At 47.3% G+C, this 15966-nt stretch overlaps 1 protein-coding gene across 1 annotated transcript; it reads left to right on the top strand.

The window, feature by feature from the left end:
- Positions 1–6780: 6780 nt before the first annotated feature.
- On the top strand, positions 6781–15709 carry ERAL1 (Era like 12S mitochondrial rRNA chaperone 1). Its single transcript, XM_084747975.1, has 10 exons — positions 6781–7096; positions 9386–9513; positions 10000–10077; positions 12297–12343; positions 12601–12662; positions 12820–12932; positions 13017–13265; positions 14095–14244; positions 14361–14441; positions 14550–15709. Exons 1-10 carry the CDS (start codon positions 6814–6816, stop codon positions 14670–14672), a joined length of 1314 nt encoding a protein of 437 aa, XP_084604101.1. The 5' UTR covers positions 6781–6813; the 3' UTR covers positions 14673–15709.
- The last annotated feature ends 257 nt before the right edge of the window (positions 15710–15966 follow it).

Genomic DNA, 15966 nt, shown 5'->3' with positions numbered 1-15966 from the left:
ACTAAGCCTCGGACCACCATACACGGCTGATTGGTGCTGGGTTTGAACACGAAGCTTCATGTATGCTAGGCAAACAGCGCCAAGTGAACTACATCCTTATTCCCCCCTTCCTTTTCTTTTTCAAGATGGGGTATCCCTGGGTGGTCTAGACTTTTCTCTTTTTTTGCTGTTGTTGTTTTGGTCTTGAACTCACAGAGATCCCCCTGCCTCTGCCTCCTGAGTCCTGGATTAAAGGCATACACCACCATGCCCGGCTCAAGCTTTGAGATTGTCTTTCTTTATAAGAAAAGTCTAAACTGGGTGATGGCGGCGCACACCTTTAATCCCAGCACTTGGGAGACAGAGGCAGGTGGATCTTTGTGAGTTCGAGGCCAGCCTGGTCTACAGAGTCCAGGACAGTCAAGTGCTACACAGAGAAACACTGTCTCGAAAAAACAAAACAAACAAAAAAACAGAAAAACCAAACCAAACAAAAACAAAAACAGAACTCACAGGCTAATAGGGAACACACACCGGCAACAGCCTGCATGGTATGAGAGGTCCACCCCCTCTGCCTCCTGGATGCTGGAATTACAGGGATGCAGGAGCACTCAGGCTATGTGCCAGTTCTCATAATCATAATGACCCCACTACAGTGCTATCATTACCTTCATCTTAGAGAGGCGGAAACTAAAGGTAGGTGATATTTCTTGCTCAAGGTCATACAGTAAAAAATAGAGCCTGAGGTGGAAGCTGGAATAGCCACATTTCAAGGTCATCCATAAATACATATCAAGGTCAAGGCCACTACAAGCTATTTTTGACCCATCTATAAATAAATATGCAATAAACAAGCTAAAAATTAAACCTAGGATTTCTGGTTTTATACACAGTATACAGGTCAACTAAAATATAAGGGATATATATATATCTATTTTTTTTAATTGGATTTTTTTGAGACAAGGTTTCTCTGTGTTGCCCTGGCAGTCCTGGAACTCATTTCATAGACCAGGCTGGCCTCAAACTCACAGAGATCCGCCTGCCTGCCTCTGCCTCCCAAGTACTGGGATTAAAGGCATGTGCCACTACGCCTCAGCTTGAAAGCAAATATTTTCAATAATAATTAAATAATAACAATAACAATAATAATAATAATAATGACAACAACAAAAGACTTAGTCCCTAAGAGTATAACTCTGCTGGTAAACCATTTGCCTAGCCTGCATAAAGTCCTGGGTTCAGTTCTGAACAGCAGATAGAACAGATACAGTAGTGTATGACTGTAAATCCAGTACTTGTAAGCAGAAGCAAGAGTCAGCAGTTCAAAGTCAGCTTTAGCAGGACAGTGACAGTAAGGACATCTGTAGGTACCAAAGATGCTGGCTCAAAAGCAATAGCTGGAGTTGGTGGATTACGCCTTTAACTACAGTGTGTGTGTGTGTGTGTGTGTGTGTGTGTGTGTGTGTATGTGTGTGTGTGTGTGTGTGTGTGTGTGTGTGTGGTGGTGGTGGTGAGAGCTGGGGATGTAGCTCGGCAATCAGGCATTTGGCTAGGATCCAGGAGCCCCTAGGTGCAATCTCATCCATCGATGTAATTGAAAAACAGCAAAAACTATTTGTGCTCAATAAATCCCACTCAGTAAAATCAGAAGGAAGAAGAATTGAAGTGAGTCTCTGCCTGTTTGGCTACACATGAAATTATAAGCCAGCACAGGCCGCAAGACAACATCTCAAATACATAAGCTGGTGTGGTGGCCGAAAGGGCAGAGAGAAGGAAAAACAGACGAGGAACTGAGGAACTAAAGACACTGCAGGCCTTTACTGGGGGAAACAAATAGGCAGAGGGCCATCTCTGAAGGAACCAGAGCCTGAGCCTGCCTCCCACTTACAAGCTGGGGTGTTCTCTGCAGCAGAAAGGAAGCGGGCGGGTGGGAAAGAGGGGGTGGGTTCAATTGTCCATTGCTAGGGGTAACCAATGAGGAGGGTCTCACCATGAAGCCTTGGCTGGCCTAGAACTAGCTATGTAGACCAGGCTGGCCTTGAACCCCCTGTCTTATATGCAAGGCATGTAGCACAATGCCTGGTGGGGGGGGCGGGGTAGTCACTTAAAGAGTATTAGGTCATCAGTAAATATCTTTCCTAGCCAAAAGTGGTGGTGAAGCATGTCTTTAATCCCAGCACTCAGGAGGCAGAGGCAGGTGGATTGCTGTGAGTTCAAGGCCAGCCTGGTCTACAAAGTGAATCCAGGACAGTCAAGGCTACATACAGAGAGACCCTGTCTGGAAAAACCAAAAGAAAGAAAAAGAAAAAAGAAAAACCACAACCAACCAACCAGATAAATAAATAAATAAACAAACAAACAAATCTCCTGCCTGGCCATTACTTGGTATCCATGGGCAGGGCAGTCAAGAAACTAGCAAGAAGTTAATTTACTTCTAGGAACCAACTTACTGTAGTTACTGGGGTTGACTCAGCACAACCAAAATGGAGGAGCTGTACAAAATGGTCTGGCCCTGGCTAACAGTGGCATCTGTCTATAATTCCAACACTTGGGGGACAGAGACAGAAGAATCTATGCAAATTTGAGGTCAGCCTGGGCTACACATTCAGTTCCAGCTCAGCCTGGACTATATAACAGAACCTTAGGAAAGAAAGGAAATGTTTGGAGTTGTAACTCAGTGGGAGAATATTTTCATAATGTATTGAGAAACCCTGTGTTGAGTGCCCAAAAGTGCAAACAATAACACATCACAGATTAGAAGGATGTGGCCCGGCGTTTATGAGCATGCATTACTCTTTCAGAAGGAACAGAGTTCAAATCCCAGTACCTACATCAGTTAGCTGACAACTGCCTGTAACCTCAGCGTCAGGAAATTGGACACCTCTGGCCTCCAGGTACCCACACGCTTGTGGCATATGTACACATGTTTAAAACTAGAATAAATCCCAGCTGGGCATACTGGGCCATGCCTTTAGTCCCAGCATCCAGGAGGCAAAGTTAGTTCCAGGCCAGCTAGGACTACATGGTGAGAACATGTCTGGGAAAAAATAATAAACCATATATCTGTAAATATATATATATACACACACACACCTATATATCTTAAAAAATATAAGACAGGCATGGTGGCACACGCCTTTAATCCCAGCACTCGGAGGCAGAGGCAGGTGGATCACTATGAATTCGAGGCCAGCCTCATCTACAAAGTAAGTCCAGGACAGCCAATGCTTACACAAAGAAACACTATCTCGAAAAAGCAAACAAACAAACAAACAAACAAAACAAAACAGAAAACAGATTTCTGGTATAGAAGGAATACACCACCAGACTCACTTTCTTTTTTTCTTTTCTTTTCTTTTCTTTTCTTTTTTTTTTTTTTTTGAGACAGGGTTTCTCAGTATAGCCCAGACTGTTCTGGAACTTACTTTGTAGACCAGGCTAGTCTCAAACTCAGGGATCCAACTACCTCTGCCTCCAAGTATTGAGATTAAAGGTGCCTGTTACTGTGCCAGGCTAGTTTTTCTAATTGCTGGTTGTCTCCTGTGTTTAGTACCATCTTGTTGTCTGGGCACCCATATGCCCAGAGAACACGCAGAATCGAATGTTCCAAAGAAGCCTGTTTCTTCCATGAACAGAAAAAAGCTGGAACTCTGTTCCCTTTGCAAACTGTCAGTTACGCTGGCTTTTCCAGCTCTGTTAACTCTGTGTCAGTCAGAAGTCTCTGGACACCATTCCTTTAACAACAGGCGGGCAGTTCGTTCTCTACTTGTCAAGTTCTGTCCTGGATAAAAATTCAAGTTTTGGGGGGCTGGAGAGATGGCTCAGAGGTTAAGAGCACTGACTGCTCTTCCAGAGGTCCTGAGTTCAATTCCCAGCAACCACATGGTGGCTCACAACCATCTATAATGTGACCTGATGCATACTATATACATAATAAATAAATAGTTTTTTAAAAATTCAGTTTTTCCCCCTATATACTGAGTCACTACCATTAGCAAATAAAAAAAATATTTTTGGTTTGGTTTTGGGTTTTCATTACAGGGTCTCTCTGTGTAAACTGGGCTGTCCTGTCCTGGACTTGCTTTGTAGACCAGGCTGTCCTCGAACTCACAGAAATTTGCCTGCCTCTGCCTCTGGCCAGCCTGACTTAGAAAGAGTGAATTCCAGGGCAGCCAGGGTTACACAGAGATGACCTGTCTCAAAAGACCAAATGAATGAATGAATGAATGAATAAATAAAATAAAAGATAAGTCTCAGGTATCCCAGGCCTGCCTTGAACTTGTTTTGTAGTTAAACATGACCTTGACATTCTGAATCTCCCACCTCCATAGCACGCTCTCTCTTTCTCTCCCTCTCTCTCTCTCTCTTCAAGTCAGGGTCTCTCTGCGTAGCCTTGGCTGTCCTGGACTCGCTTTGTAAACTAGGCTGGACTCGAACTCACAGCGATCCATCTGTCTCTGCCTCCCAAGTGCTGGGATTAAAGGTGTGCGCCACCACGCCCAGCTTCTCTCTTTTTATTTTTATTTTTTTACTTTTCTGAGACGGAGTTTTTCTGTGTAGCCTTGGCTGTCCTGGACTGACTTTGTAGACCAAGCTGGCCTCGAACTCACAGCAATCTGACTGTCTCTGCCTCCCGAGTGCTGGGACTAAAATCGTACGCCACCACACCCAGCCCACCTGCACCTCTTGGGTGCTGGGTTAGAGGTTTGTTCCACCGCACCCTTTTGTGGTGGCAGGATCTAGCTGAGAGTTTTGTGCTTTTTAGGTAAATACTCTAGCAGCTGAGCCACATCCCCAGTCTGTCGTTTTATGGGTGTTCAGGGAGGGGCTGTTTTGCTCTCTTTTTGTTACATAGGTTCCACTCACTATGTAGCCCAAGGTGCCCTTGAACTCAGAGAAATCCTCCTGTGTCAGATTCCCAAGTGCTGGAATTACATGTATGAACCAGCTACCTTAACTAACTCTACCCCAGCTCCAATTGCATTCTCTCTCCCTCCCTCTCTCTCTCTCTCTCTCTCTGTCTCTGTCTCTCTCTCTCTCTCTCTCCCTGTTTTTTGTTTTTCCAGACAGGGTCTCTCTGTGTAGCCCTGGCTGTCCTGGACTCACTCTGTAGACCAGGCTGGCCTCGAACTCAGAGATCCTTCTGCCTCTGCCTCCCGAGTGCTGGGATAAAAGGCGTGCGCCACCACAACCAACCTCTGCATTGTCTCTTAAACTCACTTCATTTATGCTTTCACCAAGGCACTTTACTGCAACTTCCTGTCAGATTACTAATGTGCCACACATACACAGAGGGAGGGAGGGAGGGAAGCAGCGGGGAGGGACTCAGCACCTCTACATGTTTCAAGACTTTGACTAATCTCCACAAAAGGTGCAGAGGGGTGGAGGGGGTGGGGGAGTTTCAGGGGCTTGAAAGGACAAGGAACGCTTAAAGCCACAAAACCCAAGGAAAGCCAAGTTCCCCTGGCTGCTATGGCACCCTGGGAGGTCCTGGGTGGCTGAATGGCTTCACCATTTCTCTCTTCTCTCCTTCCTTCCCAGGGCTTCCTGTATGCTGGAAAGGACTCTACCAACTGAGTTACATCACCAGTCCCCTAATTTGAAAGCTCCGGGTCTCTCTCTCTCTCTGCCATGTGTATGAAATGTGAGGACAACTTTCAGGAGCCAACTGTCTTCACCTCGGACAGTAGGCTCATGACCATTGTGTGTGCTGCCATCCCTGGCCTGGTGGTCCTGGGTGTTTTAAGAAAGCAGGCTGGAAAAAAAAAAGAAAGAAAGAAAGAAAAGAAAGCAGGCTAGGGGTTGGAGAGTCAGGGCTTAGAGGTTAAGAGCACTGACTGCTCTTCCAGAGGTCCTGAGTTCAATTCCCAGCAACCACATAGTGGCTCACAACCATCTATACTGGGATCTGATGTCTGCTTCTGGCCTGCAGGTGTGCTTGCAGGCAGAACACTATACATATTAAATTAAAAAAAAAAAAAAAAAGCAAGCGAGCTGAAGCTGGGTGTGGTGGCACATGCCTTGAGGCAGAGGCAGGTGGATCTCTGTGAGTTCAAGGCTAGCCTGGTCTACAAAGAGAGTTTCAGGACAGCCAGGGCTGTTACACAGAGAAGCCCTTCTCGAAAACTAAAAGTTAAAAAATAAAAAAAAAGCAGGTTGAGCAAGCCAGTAAGTAGTAGCTATCCACGGCCTCTGCATCTGCTCCTGCCTCCAGGCTCCTGCCAGGTTTGAGTTCTTTCCTTGGGTTCCCTCAGTGGATTCTGATTCAAGATATGTAAGCCAAATAAATCCTTTCCACCCCAAGTCACTTTTGGTTTTGGTGTTTCATTCACAGCTATAGTAAGCCTAACTAAGGCTGCCACATAGAACTAAAACACAGCCAAAGAGGAAATAAGAAAGAATCCTGCAGGGTTGCACTTAAAAAAAAAAAATCTTCCCTGTGAAATGTGCCCTAGTGCTCTTTCCCACGTCCACTCCCAGAATCATGAGAGTTTCTTCTCCTCTTCAGGCACCAGGAGGTGTCCGCCACTTGGAATGTCGACAAGAAATGTTGTCATCCAGAAGACAAGGCTAAAAGGCTGTTTTACAAAAGTTTCAGAGGGAAAAATTATATATAGGGGAGTCCAAGACGCTCGTTATACTCACAGAGACAGTAAAGACAACACCACTTTGCCTTTCCCTAGCCTCTGGAGAGAGTGTCTACCTACGCCTCCCAGGAAATCCCGTGTGCCTCGCTTCTGTTTGGGCCCATCTAGGTTTCTACTCGTTGGTCTGCGAGCCTCTCCGTCCAATCGTAGCGCGCTTCTGGTCGGTACCAGAGTGCATTGCGGCAAAATGGCTACCCCCAGGCGGCAGTGCGCTGGGCTCGTTCGGGTTTTGTTGGGGGCCTGGCAGGTGGCCCCGCGTGCAGGGACGGGGTGGGTTGCTCCGCCCGGCTCGCTCCTCGGTAGCCAGGTGAGGTGCGTGTCCCGTGTCGTGGGCGCCGCTTCCTCTGGTCCCCTCCTGGCCTCGGCATCAAGTCGTTACGGTCAAGACTCCGCCTTGGACCGTATCCTTGGATTCCCTCAGCCTGACAGGTCGTTGGCTCCGAGCATCCCCGCGGTGTCGGTGCACAGAGGTAAAGGGCCCAGCTGTGTGAGTTGCAGGTGTTCTGTTTTATGACAGGGCTTCCTGTGTAGCCCAAACTTGGCTTGGGGTTTGGATCTTACCAGCGGCAGCCTCTGGAGTGTTGGGATTACCAGGTGTTCGCCATGGCCGGCCTCTGATGGTTTTAACAGTGGAAATCATGTATCTGTGGTGAAATCCCCCTGTCTCGGGGCGTATCAGTTTAGCATCTCTCATTTAATAGAAAATTAATCTGAGCCCAACGTGAGACAAGTAGTGAAGGCTGTTAAAGAGTTTGAGACCGAGGGTCTGTGAAATAGCCTAGCAGATAAAGGCGCTTGTTGCTTGGCAGCCTGAGTTCAATCCTGGGGGCCCATATGGTGGAAAGAGAGAAGCAACTCCAGAAAGTTTTACTATGGCTTCCATAAGGTCGCCCCGACACACACAAATATAAAAACAACAACATAAAGAGTTGGAGCCAGGCGCGATGGTGCACGCCTGTAATCCTAGCACTCTGTGAGGCAGAGGCAGGCGAATCACAGTGAGTTCAAGGCCAGCCTGGTCTACAAAGTGAGTCCAGGATGGCCAAAGAAACCATGTATTGAAAAAACCAAATAATAGCTGGGCGTGGTGGTGCACGCCTTTAATCTCAGCACTTGGGAGGCAGAGACAGGTGGATTGCTGTGAGTTCAAGGCCAGCTTGGTCTACAAAGTGAGTCCAGGACAGCCAAGGCTACACTGAGAAACCCTTTCTCAAAAAAAACAAACAAACACCTCAAATATATAAATAAGCAAAGAGTTTAAGAATGTGAAGAAAGCCGAGCATGGTGGCTCAGGCCCTTAATCCCAGTACTCGTGAGGCAGGGACAACTGGATCTCTGTGAGTTCGAGGCCAGCCTGGTCTACAAAGTGAGTCCAGGACAGCCAAGGTTACACAGAGAAACCCTGTCTCGAAAAACAAAAAAAAAAAAAAGTGACGAAACCTATGTTGCTCACAATCAGTAATGCTCATCAAAAATCTTTAGGCAAGCTGGGCTGTGGTAGCACACACCTTTAATCCCAGCAGTCTGGAGGCAGAGGCGGGTGGATCTTTGTGAGTTTTGGAGCCTGGTCTACAAAGTGAGTCCAAGACAGCCAGGACTATCCACATAAAAACCCTGCCTTGGAAGAAATTAACAGAAGATCATTAGGCAAGGCAAAGTTGTCTCCCTCTGTCCTCACATACCAAGCAGTGTCGGTGAAACACTGAGCCCCATCTACTTGTCAAGAGTCTAAATTAAGCCCGACCTCATGGTGCATGCCTGTAGTCCCCCCCACTGGGGAGGTGGAGGCAGCAGGATCTCCAGCTCCAGAAATCTCTCTTCAACTCTGACTGTGGTACCCTGCTAATGCTGCTATGAAGGTCCTGCAAACATTCTCAGTCTCTCCTGATGATGCTGTATTGCAGCTAACATTGTCTAGTGACCTGCCAGACTCTAGTCCATGCTGTTTTCCTCAGGATGTGATGTTGAGACAGAGTTTCACTCTGTCTCAGGGTGCGCACTATCCCCAGCCTCCTGCACGCTGGGAGTTCAAGTTCAAGCCACTACATCCATTTTCTAAAGCGGTGTTTTTCTGGTATAATTTAGTGTGGTGATTTTGCTTTTTGAGACAGGGTCTAGTTATACAGCCCAGGCTGGCCTGGGACTCAAAAGCAATCCACTCTTGCTTAAGCCTCTAAAGAGCTATGTTTACAAGTATATCACAATGCCCAGCCTATGTTGAGCAATTTTTTTTTCCCACACAGTTGTCATTGTGAAAAAAAAGTTATTTGTCGATAATGCTAATGGGATTCCACATTACAGATGAGAAAACCAAAGGGCTTAAAGATAGGTTAGGTAACCTGATGAATTAAAAATACAAAATTAAATGCCAAGCTAGTCTCAGAGTTGGGAATGGGTGGCTTCAGCATGGTGTAATAATCTATCTATCTATCTATCTATCTATCTATCTATCTTTCTCCTCTTCTTCTTTTTCTTTTTCTTCTTCTTCTTCTTCTTCTTCTTTTTCTTCTTTTGTGGTTTTTCTAAACTGGGTTTCTCTGTGTAGTACTTGGCTGTCCTGGACTCACTTTGTAGACCAGGCTGGCCTCGAACTCACAGAGATCTGCCTGCCTCTGCCTCCCAAGTGCTGGGATTAAAGGTGTATGCCACCACTGCCCGGCTACTAATCTTTCATTGTCATTTCTTCCTTGGGTGTCGGAGCTGAGGGTCTAGTGCAGTCTAGGTTCCAATATATCACTCCTGTTTCCATCTTAACACAGATGAGCAGAATGTGCTCTTGGTCCATACTCCCGACATGCCTGAGAATCCACGGGTCCTCCGAGTGGTCCTCCTGGGAGCCCCAAATGCAGGGAAGTCAACACTCTCCAATCAGCTGCTGGGCCGTAAAGTATGCCACACTTCATCCCAACCCTACACCTCCATTTCTAAACATTATTTTTGTGTGTGTGGCTGTTTTGCCTACATGTATGTCTGTGTACTGCTTATGTGCCTGGTGCCTACAGAGGCCAGAAAAAGATGTTGGAAACTGTAGTTAGAGGGGGCTAGAGAGACGGCTCAGTGGTTAATAGCACTGTCTGCTCTTCCAGAGGTCCTAAGCAACCACATGATAGCTCACAACCACCGATAGTGTGATCTGATACCCTCTTCTTGCCTGCATGCAAGCAGAGCACTATATACATAATAATAAATAAACCTTAAAAAAAAAGTAAAGGAAGAAAGAAAAAAAAAAAAGAGACAGCTGTGAGCCACCACTTGGGTACTAGGAATCTAGGTCCTCTGGAAGAACATGTTTGTTTTTCTGTCACTTGTTTTTTTTTCATGGATGGCCTGGGAGAGAGATGAGATCTCACTGGGACTTCTTTCTTCCTGGAAGGTGTTTCCTGTCTCGAAGAAGGTTCACACCACTCGATGTCAAGCTCTGGGGGTCGTCACAGAGAAGGAGACCCAGCTGGTAGGTACCTGCAGAAGGTTTGCAAACAAGACAGAATGTGAAGCTAAGCATTTCCCTCTTACCTAGCCTTAAAGGGGAAAAAAACCCTGCTGCCAGGTGTGGTGATGCACACCTTTAATCCCAGCATTGGGAGACAGAGGCAGGCGGAGCTGTGAGTTCCAAGCTGACTTGGTCTACAGAGTGAGTTCCAGAACAGCCAAGGGCTACACGGAGACACCCTGTCGCAATGACAACAACAAAAAACAAGACCCTGCTGGGCAGTATAGTGGCACACACCTTTAATCCCAGCATTGGGAGGCAGAGGCAGCAGAATCTCTGAGTTTGAGGACAGCCTGGTCTACACCAAGTTCCAGGGGAGCTATACTGAGAAACTGTCTTGAAAAACCAACAAGGCTGGGCATGATGGTGCATGCTTTTAATCCCAGCACTTGGGAGGCAGAGGCAGGCGGATCTCTGTGAGTTTGAAGTCAGCCTGGTCTATAAAGGGAGTCCAGGACAGCCAGGGCTACACAGAAAAACCTTGTCTCAAAAAAAAAACAAAAAAGGAAAAACCAACAAAACAAAAATCAAACAAACCACCTCCCCTCAAACCTATACACATGACAAAGAAAAGAATTTTGTAGGTTAGTGGATGAGGGCGTAAGGCTCCATGGAGTTCTTTCTCTACCTTTGCCCTCTGTTCTGAGGTTATGTGTGTGGGTGCTCTTGTGCCATGTGCTTTGTGGCGGTCAGAGGGCAACTTTTAGGATTCACTTCTCTTTTGTCACCCTGTGGGTCCTGGGCACCAAAATCAGTTTGTCAGGCTTGACAGCACACATGTTTACCCCTGAGCCATCCCATCCTTTGATTTGAGACAGTCTCATGTAACCCAGGCGGGTCTCCCTATATAACCAGAGATGGCTTGAGTTTCTCCAGTGGTGGATAGAAGAGCTACCACATGCCCAGCTCTGAATTTTTTTTGTATTTTCCCATTTAGAGACAGTTTTACCATGTAGCCCTGCCTAACACTGAACTCAATTTGTAGGGTCAATCTTTCCTTGAACTTGAAATGATCCTCTTGTCTCTGCCTTGTAAATGCTGGGATTATAGGTATGTGACACCAGATATGACACATCTGTCATATAAATAAAGCTGAATTGAATTCAACATTGTACTCTGTGCTTGCTATCATTTTCTGTTTCTTTTTTTGTTTGTTTGTGGTTTTTTTTTTTTTTTTTTTTTTTTTTTAAGACAGGGTTTCTCTTGTAATTCTGGCTGTTCTGGAGTCACTTTGTAGACCAGGCTGGCCTCGAACTCACAGAGATCTGCCTGCCTCTGCCTCCCGAGTGCTGGGATTAAAGGCGTGCGCCACCACGGCTAGCTGGTTTTCTGATTGTTATTTTGTGCAGTGCTGAGGATCTAACCCAGGGCCTCTTTTGGTTTTTTGAGACGAGGTTTCTCTGTGTAGCCTTGGCTGTCCTAGACTCGCTTTGTAGACCAGGCTGGCCTCGAACTTACAGCGATCCACCAGCCTCTGCCTCCCAAGTGCTGGGATTAAAGGTGTGCGCCACAACTCCCAGCTAACCCAGGGGCTCTTGAGAGCTACCCGAGCATTTAGCCACATCTCCAGCATTAATCCTTCATCTACCCATAGTCATCCTCTTCCTTTGGGGTCTCATTAAAACAGTGCTAAAGGGTAAGAAATCTTATGTTGGTAACAGCTTGTCCGTGAAGGACAGGCAGGATAGTAATATCAAAGATGGCCTTTTCCTAGCTATGTGTGGTGGCACACATCTTTAACCCCAGCACATGGGAGGCAGAAGCAGGTGAATCTCTGAGTTCAAGGCTGGTATGTTCCACATAGTGAATTCCAGTATAGGCAGGACTACAAGTGAGACCTGATAAAATGGAGAGGGGCGGGGAGGCTTCTTGTGACTCTGCAAATTTAATGTTAAAATACTTACCTAAGCCGAGCATGGTGGCGCACGCCTGTGACCCCAGCACTCGAGAGGCAGAGGCAGGTGGATCACTGTGAGTTCGAGGCCAGCCTGGGCTACAAAGTGAGTCCAGGACAGCCAAGGTTACACAGAGAAAGTCTGTCTCGAAAAACCAAAAACAAAACAAAAAAACTTACCTAATATGAATAGAGCCCCAGGTTGAATCCTAGAGTCTAAAGTGAGTGTGTGTGTGTGGCCTTTGTACCCACTAAGTCTTTTCTTTTGGTATTTTCCCAATTCTAGATTCTGCTTGACACACCTGGCATCATCAGTCCTGTTAAACAGAAGAGGTATTGCCTGTGGGAACAGATGTTGGGTGCGGTGATTAAAAAAAGGAAAGGGGAGCCGGGTGTGGTGGCGTACGCTTATAATCCCAGTACTTGTGAGGCAGGGACAACTGGATCTCTGTGAGTTCGAGGCCAGCCTGGTCTACAAAGTTAGTCCAGGACAGCCAAGGCTACACAGAGAAACCCTGTCTTGAAAAACAAAACAAAACAAAAAAAGATCAGTCCCTGGACCCTTCCTGACTGACACGTTTGTCCTTTAGGCACCACCTGGAACTCTCTTTGTTGGAAGATCCATGGAAGAGCATGGAATCTGCTGACTTTGGTTAGACTCAGACTAAAGTCCTGAAGCCCTGTTCACAGAACCTTTCATTCCTGGGAGTTTGGGAACTGGGGTCTGGCCAAGACCGAAAGTCAGGAATTTGCTGTGGGTCAGGAAGAAGGTCACAGTCTCCTCTTTTGTCTGCCCTGACACCTTCTAGTTGTGGTTCTTGTGGACGTGTCAGACAAGTGGACCAGGAGCCAGCTAAACCCCCAGGTGCTGCGCTGCTTGACCCAGTTCTCCCAGGTCCCGAGCATCCTTGTCTTAAACAAGGTAAGTCCTGCCCACCTGAGGAAGTTTTCCTTCCAGGGTTCCGTCTCTCACCTCGCCGTGTGCTTTGTTCATTCCACAATCCAGGTGGATTGCTTGAAGCAGAAGTCAGTTCTTCTAGAGCTGACAGCAGCCCTCACAGAAGGCGTAGTCAATGGCAAGAAGCTCAATATCCAGCCAGCCTTGCACTCACGCCCTGGCACCCACTCCCCCAGCCCTGCCACTCAGGACCCGAATACACACACAGTGAGAAACCCTCAGAGAATTGGATGGCCCCACTTCCAGGAGATCTTCATGTTATCCGCACTAAACACCAAGGATGTGAACACATTAAAGGTCAGTTAGCCTACCCTGTACTCCATCACTTCTGCCATGTTAAGACAGGCCTCACCCACACCAGCCTGACTATAGACTAAGATTCTGTCTTTTAAAAGACAAACAAAAATGTGGTTATGGAAATTTGTGTTTGTAACCCCAGCACTCAGAAGGTCAAGGCAGGAGGGTCAGGAGTTCAAGGTCATCTTCAACTACAGAGTGAATCCAAGAGGAGCGTCAGTTACAGTAGACCCTGTCATGAAACCTAAAACAGCCAGGTGTGGTGGCACAACACCCCTGTTATCCTAGCACTCAGGAGGCAGAGGCAGAAGCAGTACTCAGTATGAGGCCATCCTGATCTCCATTGTGAGTTCTAGGCCAGCCAACCTGCATAGAGAGACCAAAACTAAAGTTAGGGCTGTATCTCAGTTGGTAGAATGCTTGAGTAGTGTGTAACATAAACTGGACATGGGGGTGCACACGTGTATTTCTAGCATTTAAAATTGGAAGTTCGAGGGGCCAGGTGTGGTGGCGCACACCTTTGATCCCAGCACTCAGGGAGGCAGAGGCAGGTGGATCCCTGTGAGTTCAAGGCCAGCCTGGTCTACAGAGTCCAGACCAACCAAGGCTACACAGAGAAACCCTGTCTGGAAAAAACAGAAAAAAAGGGGGCAGGGGGCATTACAGTATGCTGTAGTAGCTCACTGACACAGGCCAGGGCTTGTCAGGCTAAAGTAGGATCAAGAGTTTGCCAGCCTTAGCAATTTTAAGGTCAGCTAACAGGACAGTCCGTGTTTTCTCCTAGAAGCATGCGTGCATAAATGTGCCCACTCTTCCTTTGTACCCGCAGCAGTACCTTCTGGCACAGGCTCGGCCAGGACCCTGGGAGTTCCACAGTGGGGTCCTCACGAGCCAGACCCCTGAAGAGATCTGTGCTAATACAATCCGAGAGAAGCTCCTAGAGCACCTGCCTGAAGAGGTGCCCTACTATGTACAGCAGGTGTGGCCAGAGCGAAAGGACCCAGGGCCTGTATTCCAGTACACACTTGGAACAGGTGGGTACCAAGAGACCCAGAGATGAGCCTGCCTGACTAGTCATGATGTCTCCTTCTGCAGAAGACAGTGATCTGGGAGGAAGGACCAAGTGGGGAGCTAGTGATCCATCAGAACCTTCTGGTGCCCAAAGAATCTCACGTGGTAAGTGAGGGCAGGCTCAGAAGAGGGGCAGCAGGGTTAACCAGGGCTTGCTTCCTGTCTGTGAGGTCAGAGAGCAGAACCTTGTGCCTCTCTTTTCCCCACCTGCAGCGGATCCTGATTGGTCAGAAGGGCCTCTTGATCTCCCAGATTGCACAGGAGGTGAGCCGAGACCTTATGGACATCTTCCTCTGTGACGTTCACATCCACCTCTCTGTGAAACTTCTCAAATGACCGCTCACTGCCGCTACTCCCTGCGGGAGCTGCTGACAGAGCCAGTGACTAGAATGACCCCTGTCCCAGGGGCCTGCAGGACACTGACTGGCTGCTAGCTGGCCTGGCCCTGCTGAGTGCACAGTGCCTGCCCTGCCGTGTTTTCCACACAGGCCTTAGCTCAGTTCTTCTACCTAGGGTGTCAGCTATATAGGTCTTAGAAGTCTGTCTCCAGGCTGGAGAGATGGCTCAGCCATTAAAGGCTAAGCTAACAAGCAAAAATGTGAGAAGTCTGTCCCTGTGGTGTGAATCTTGTCATCCACTGCTGCTGGTGTTGGACCCAGACTCCAGCCTGAGTTTCCAGCTATTGGTAGGAAGAAATTTTTTTCTCCTCTACCCCAAGTTCCTCACCTTGTACCTTGAAGTTGCATAAGGACCTGTGTTTTCCTTTTTTCTTTCTTTCTTTCCTTTTTCTTTTGTTTGGTCTTTTTGTTTGTTTGGTTGGTTTTTTTGAGACAAGGTTTCTCTGTAACTATGGCTGTCCTGGACTCGCTTATAGACCAGGCTGGCCTCGAACTCACAGTGATCTGCTTGCCTCTGCCTCCCAAGTGCTGGAATTATTCAAGGCCAGCCTGGTCTATAAGGTGAGTCCAAGACAGCCAAGGCTATACAGAGAAACCGTGTCTCGAAGGAAAATAATAGAAGAAGAAGAAAGAAAAAAAGAAAAGAAAAGAAAAGAAAAGAAACCAAGTGCTGGAATTAAAGGCATGTGCCACCACACCTGGCTTTTTTATTTTTTTTATTTTTTATTTTTTTGAGACAGAGTTCACACCATGCAACTCTGGCTGGCTATCCCTAGATAGAGCAGGCTAGCTTTGAACTCACAGAGATCTGCCTGTCTGTCTCTTTGAGTGCTGGGATTCAAGGTGTGCACCACCCATCCAGCTCAACCTGTTTCTTAAACAACAGTGCCAGCCACCTGTTCTCCCAAGTCCTGATCTCCCCACCCCATCCTGCTACCCAGCCGTGGATGCTAATAAAGTTGGAAGACAAGTGTTCTTGATTTTGTCTTTATTTCTTTGGAACAGGGATGAGAAAAATGCACCCAAGGGCCCTCCCACCCCCCACCCCCCACCCCCCACCCCCATTCTCTTGTTAGCCTGGGGTCTCTTTCTTCCGGGAGTCCGCTGCCGTGTCTCGTGCTCTTCTTGGCACAGTCTCTGGGAGCAGCAAGAGAACCGTTACCATTACTAAACTCAGTAATGGTAACGGTTTCCTCGCCATTCCCAAGTGCCACAGCAGTCAGTAGGCGTGA

This window comes from Acomys minous (genome assembly GCF_964271855.1).
Source record: "Acomys minous genome assembly, chromosome: 12".
Taxonomy (NCBI): domain Eukaryota; kingdom Metazoa; phylum Chordata; class Mammalia; order Rodentia; family Muridae; genus Acomys; species Acomys minous.
The sequence above is the reverse complement of the archived record's forward strand: the minus strand, read 5'-3'. Positions and strand labels throughout refer to the sequence as shown.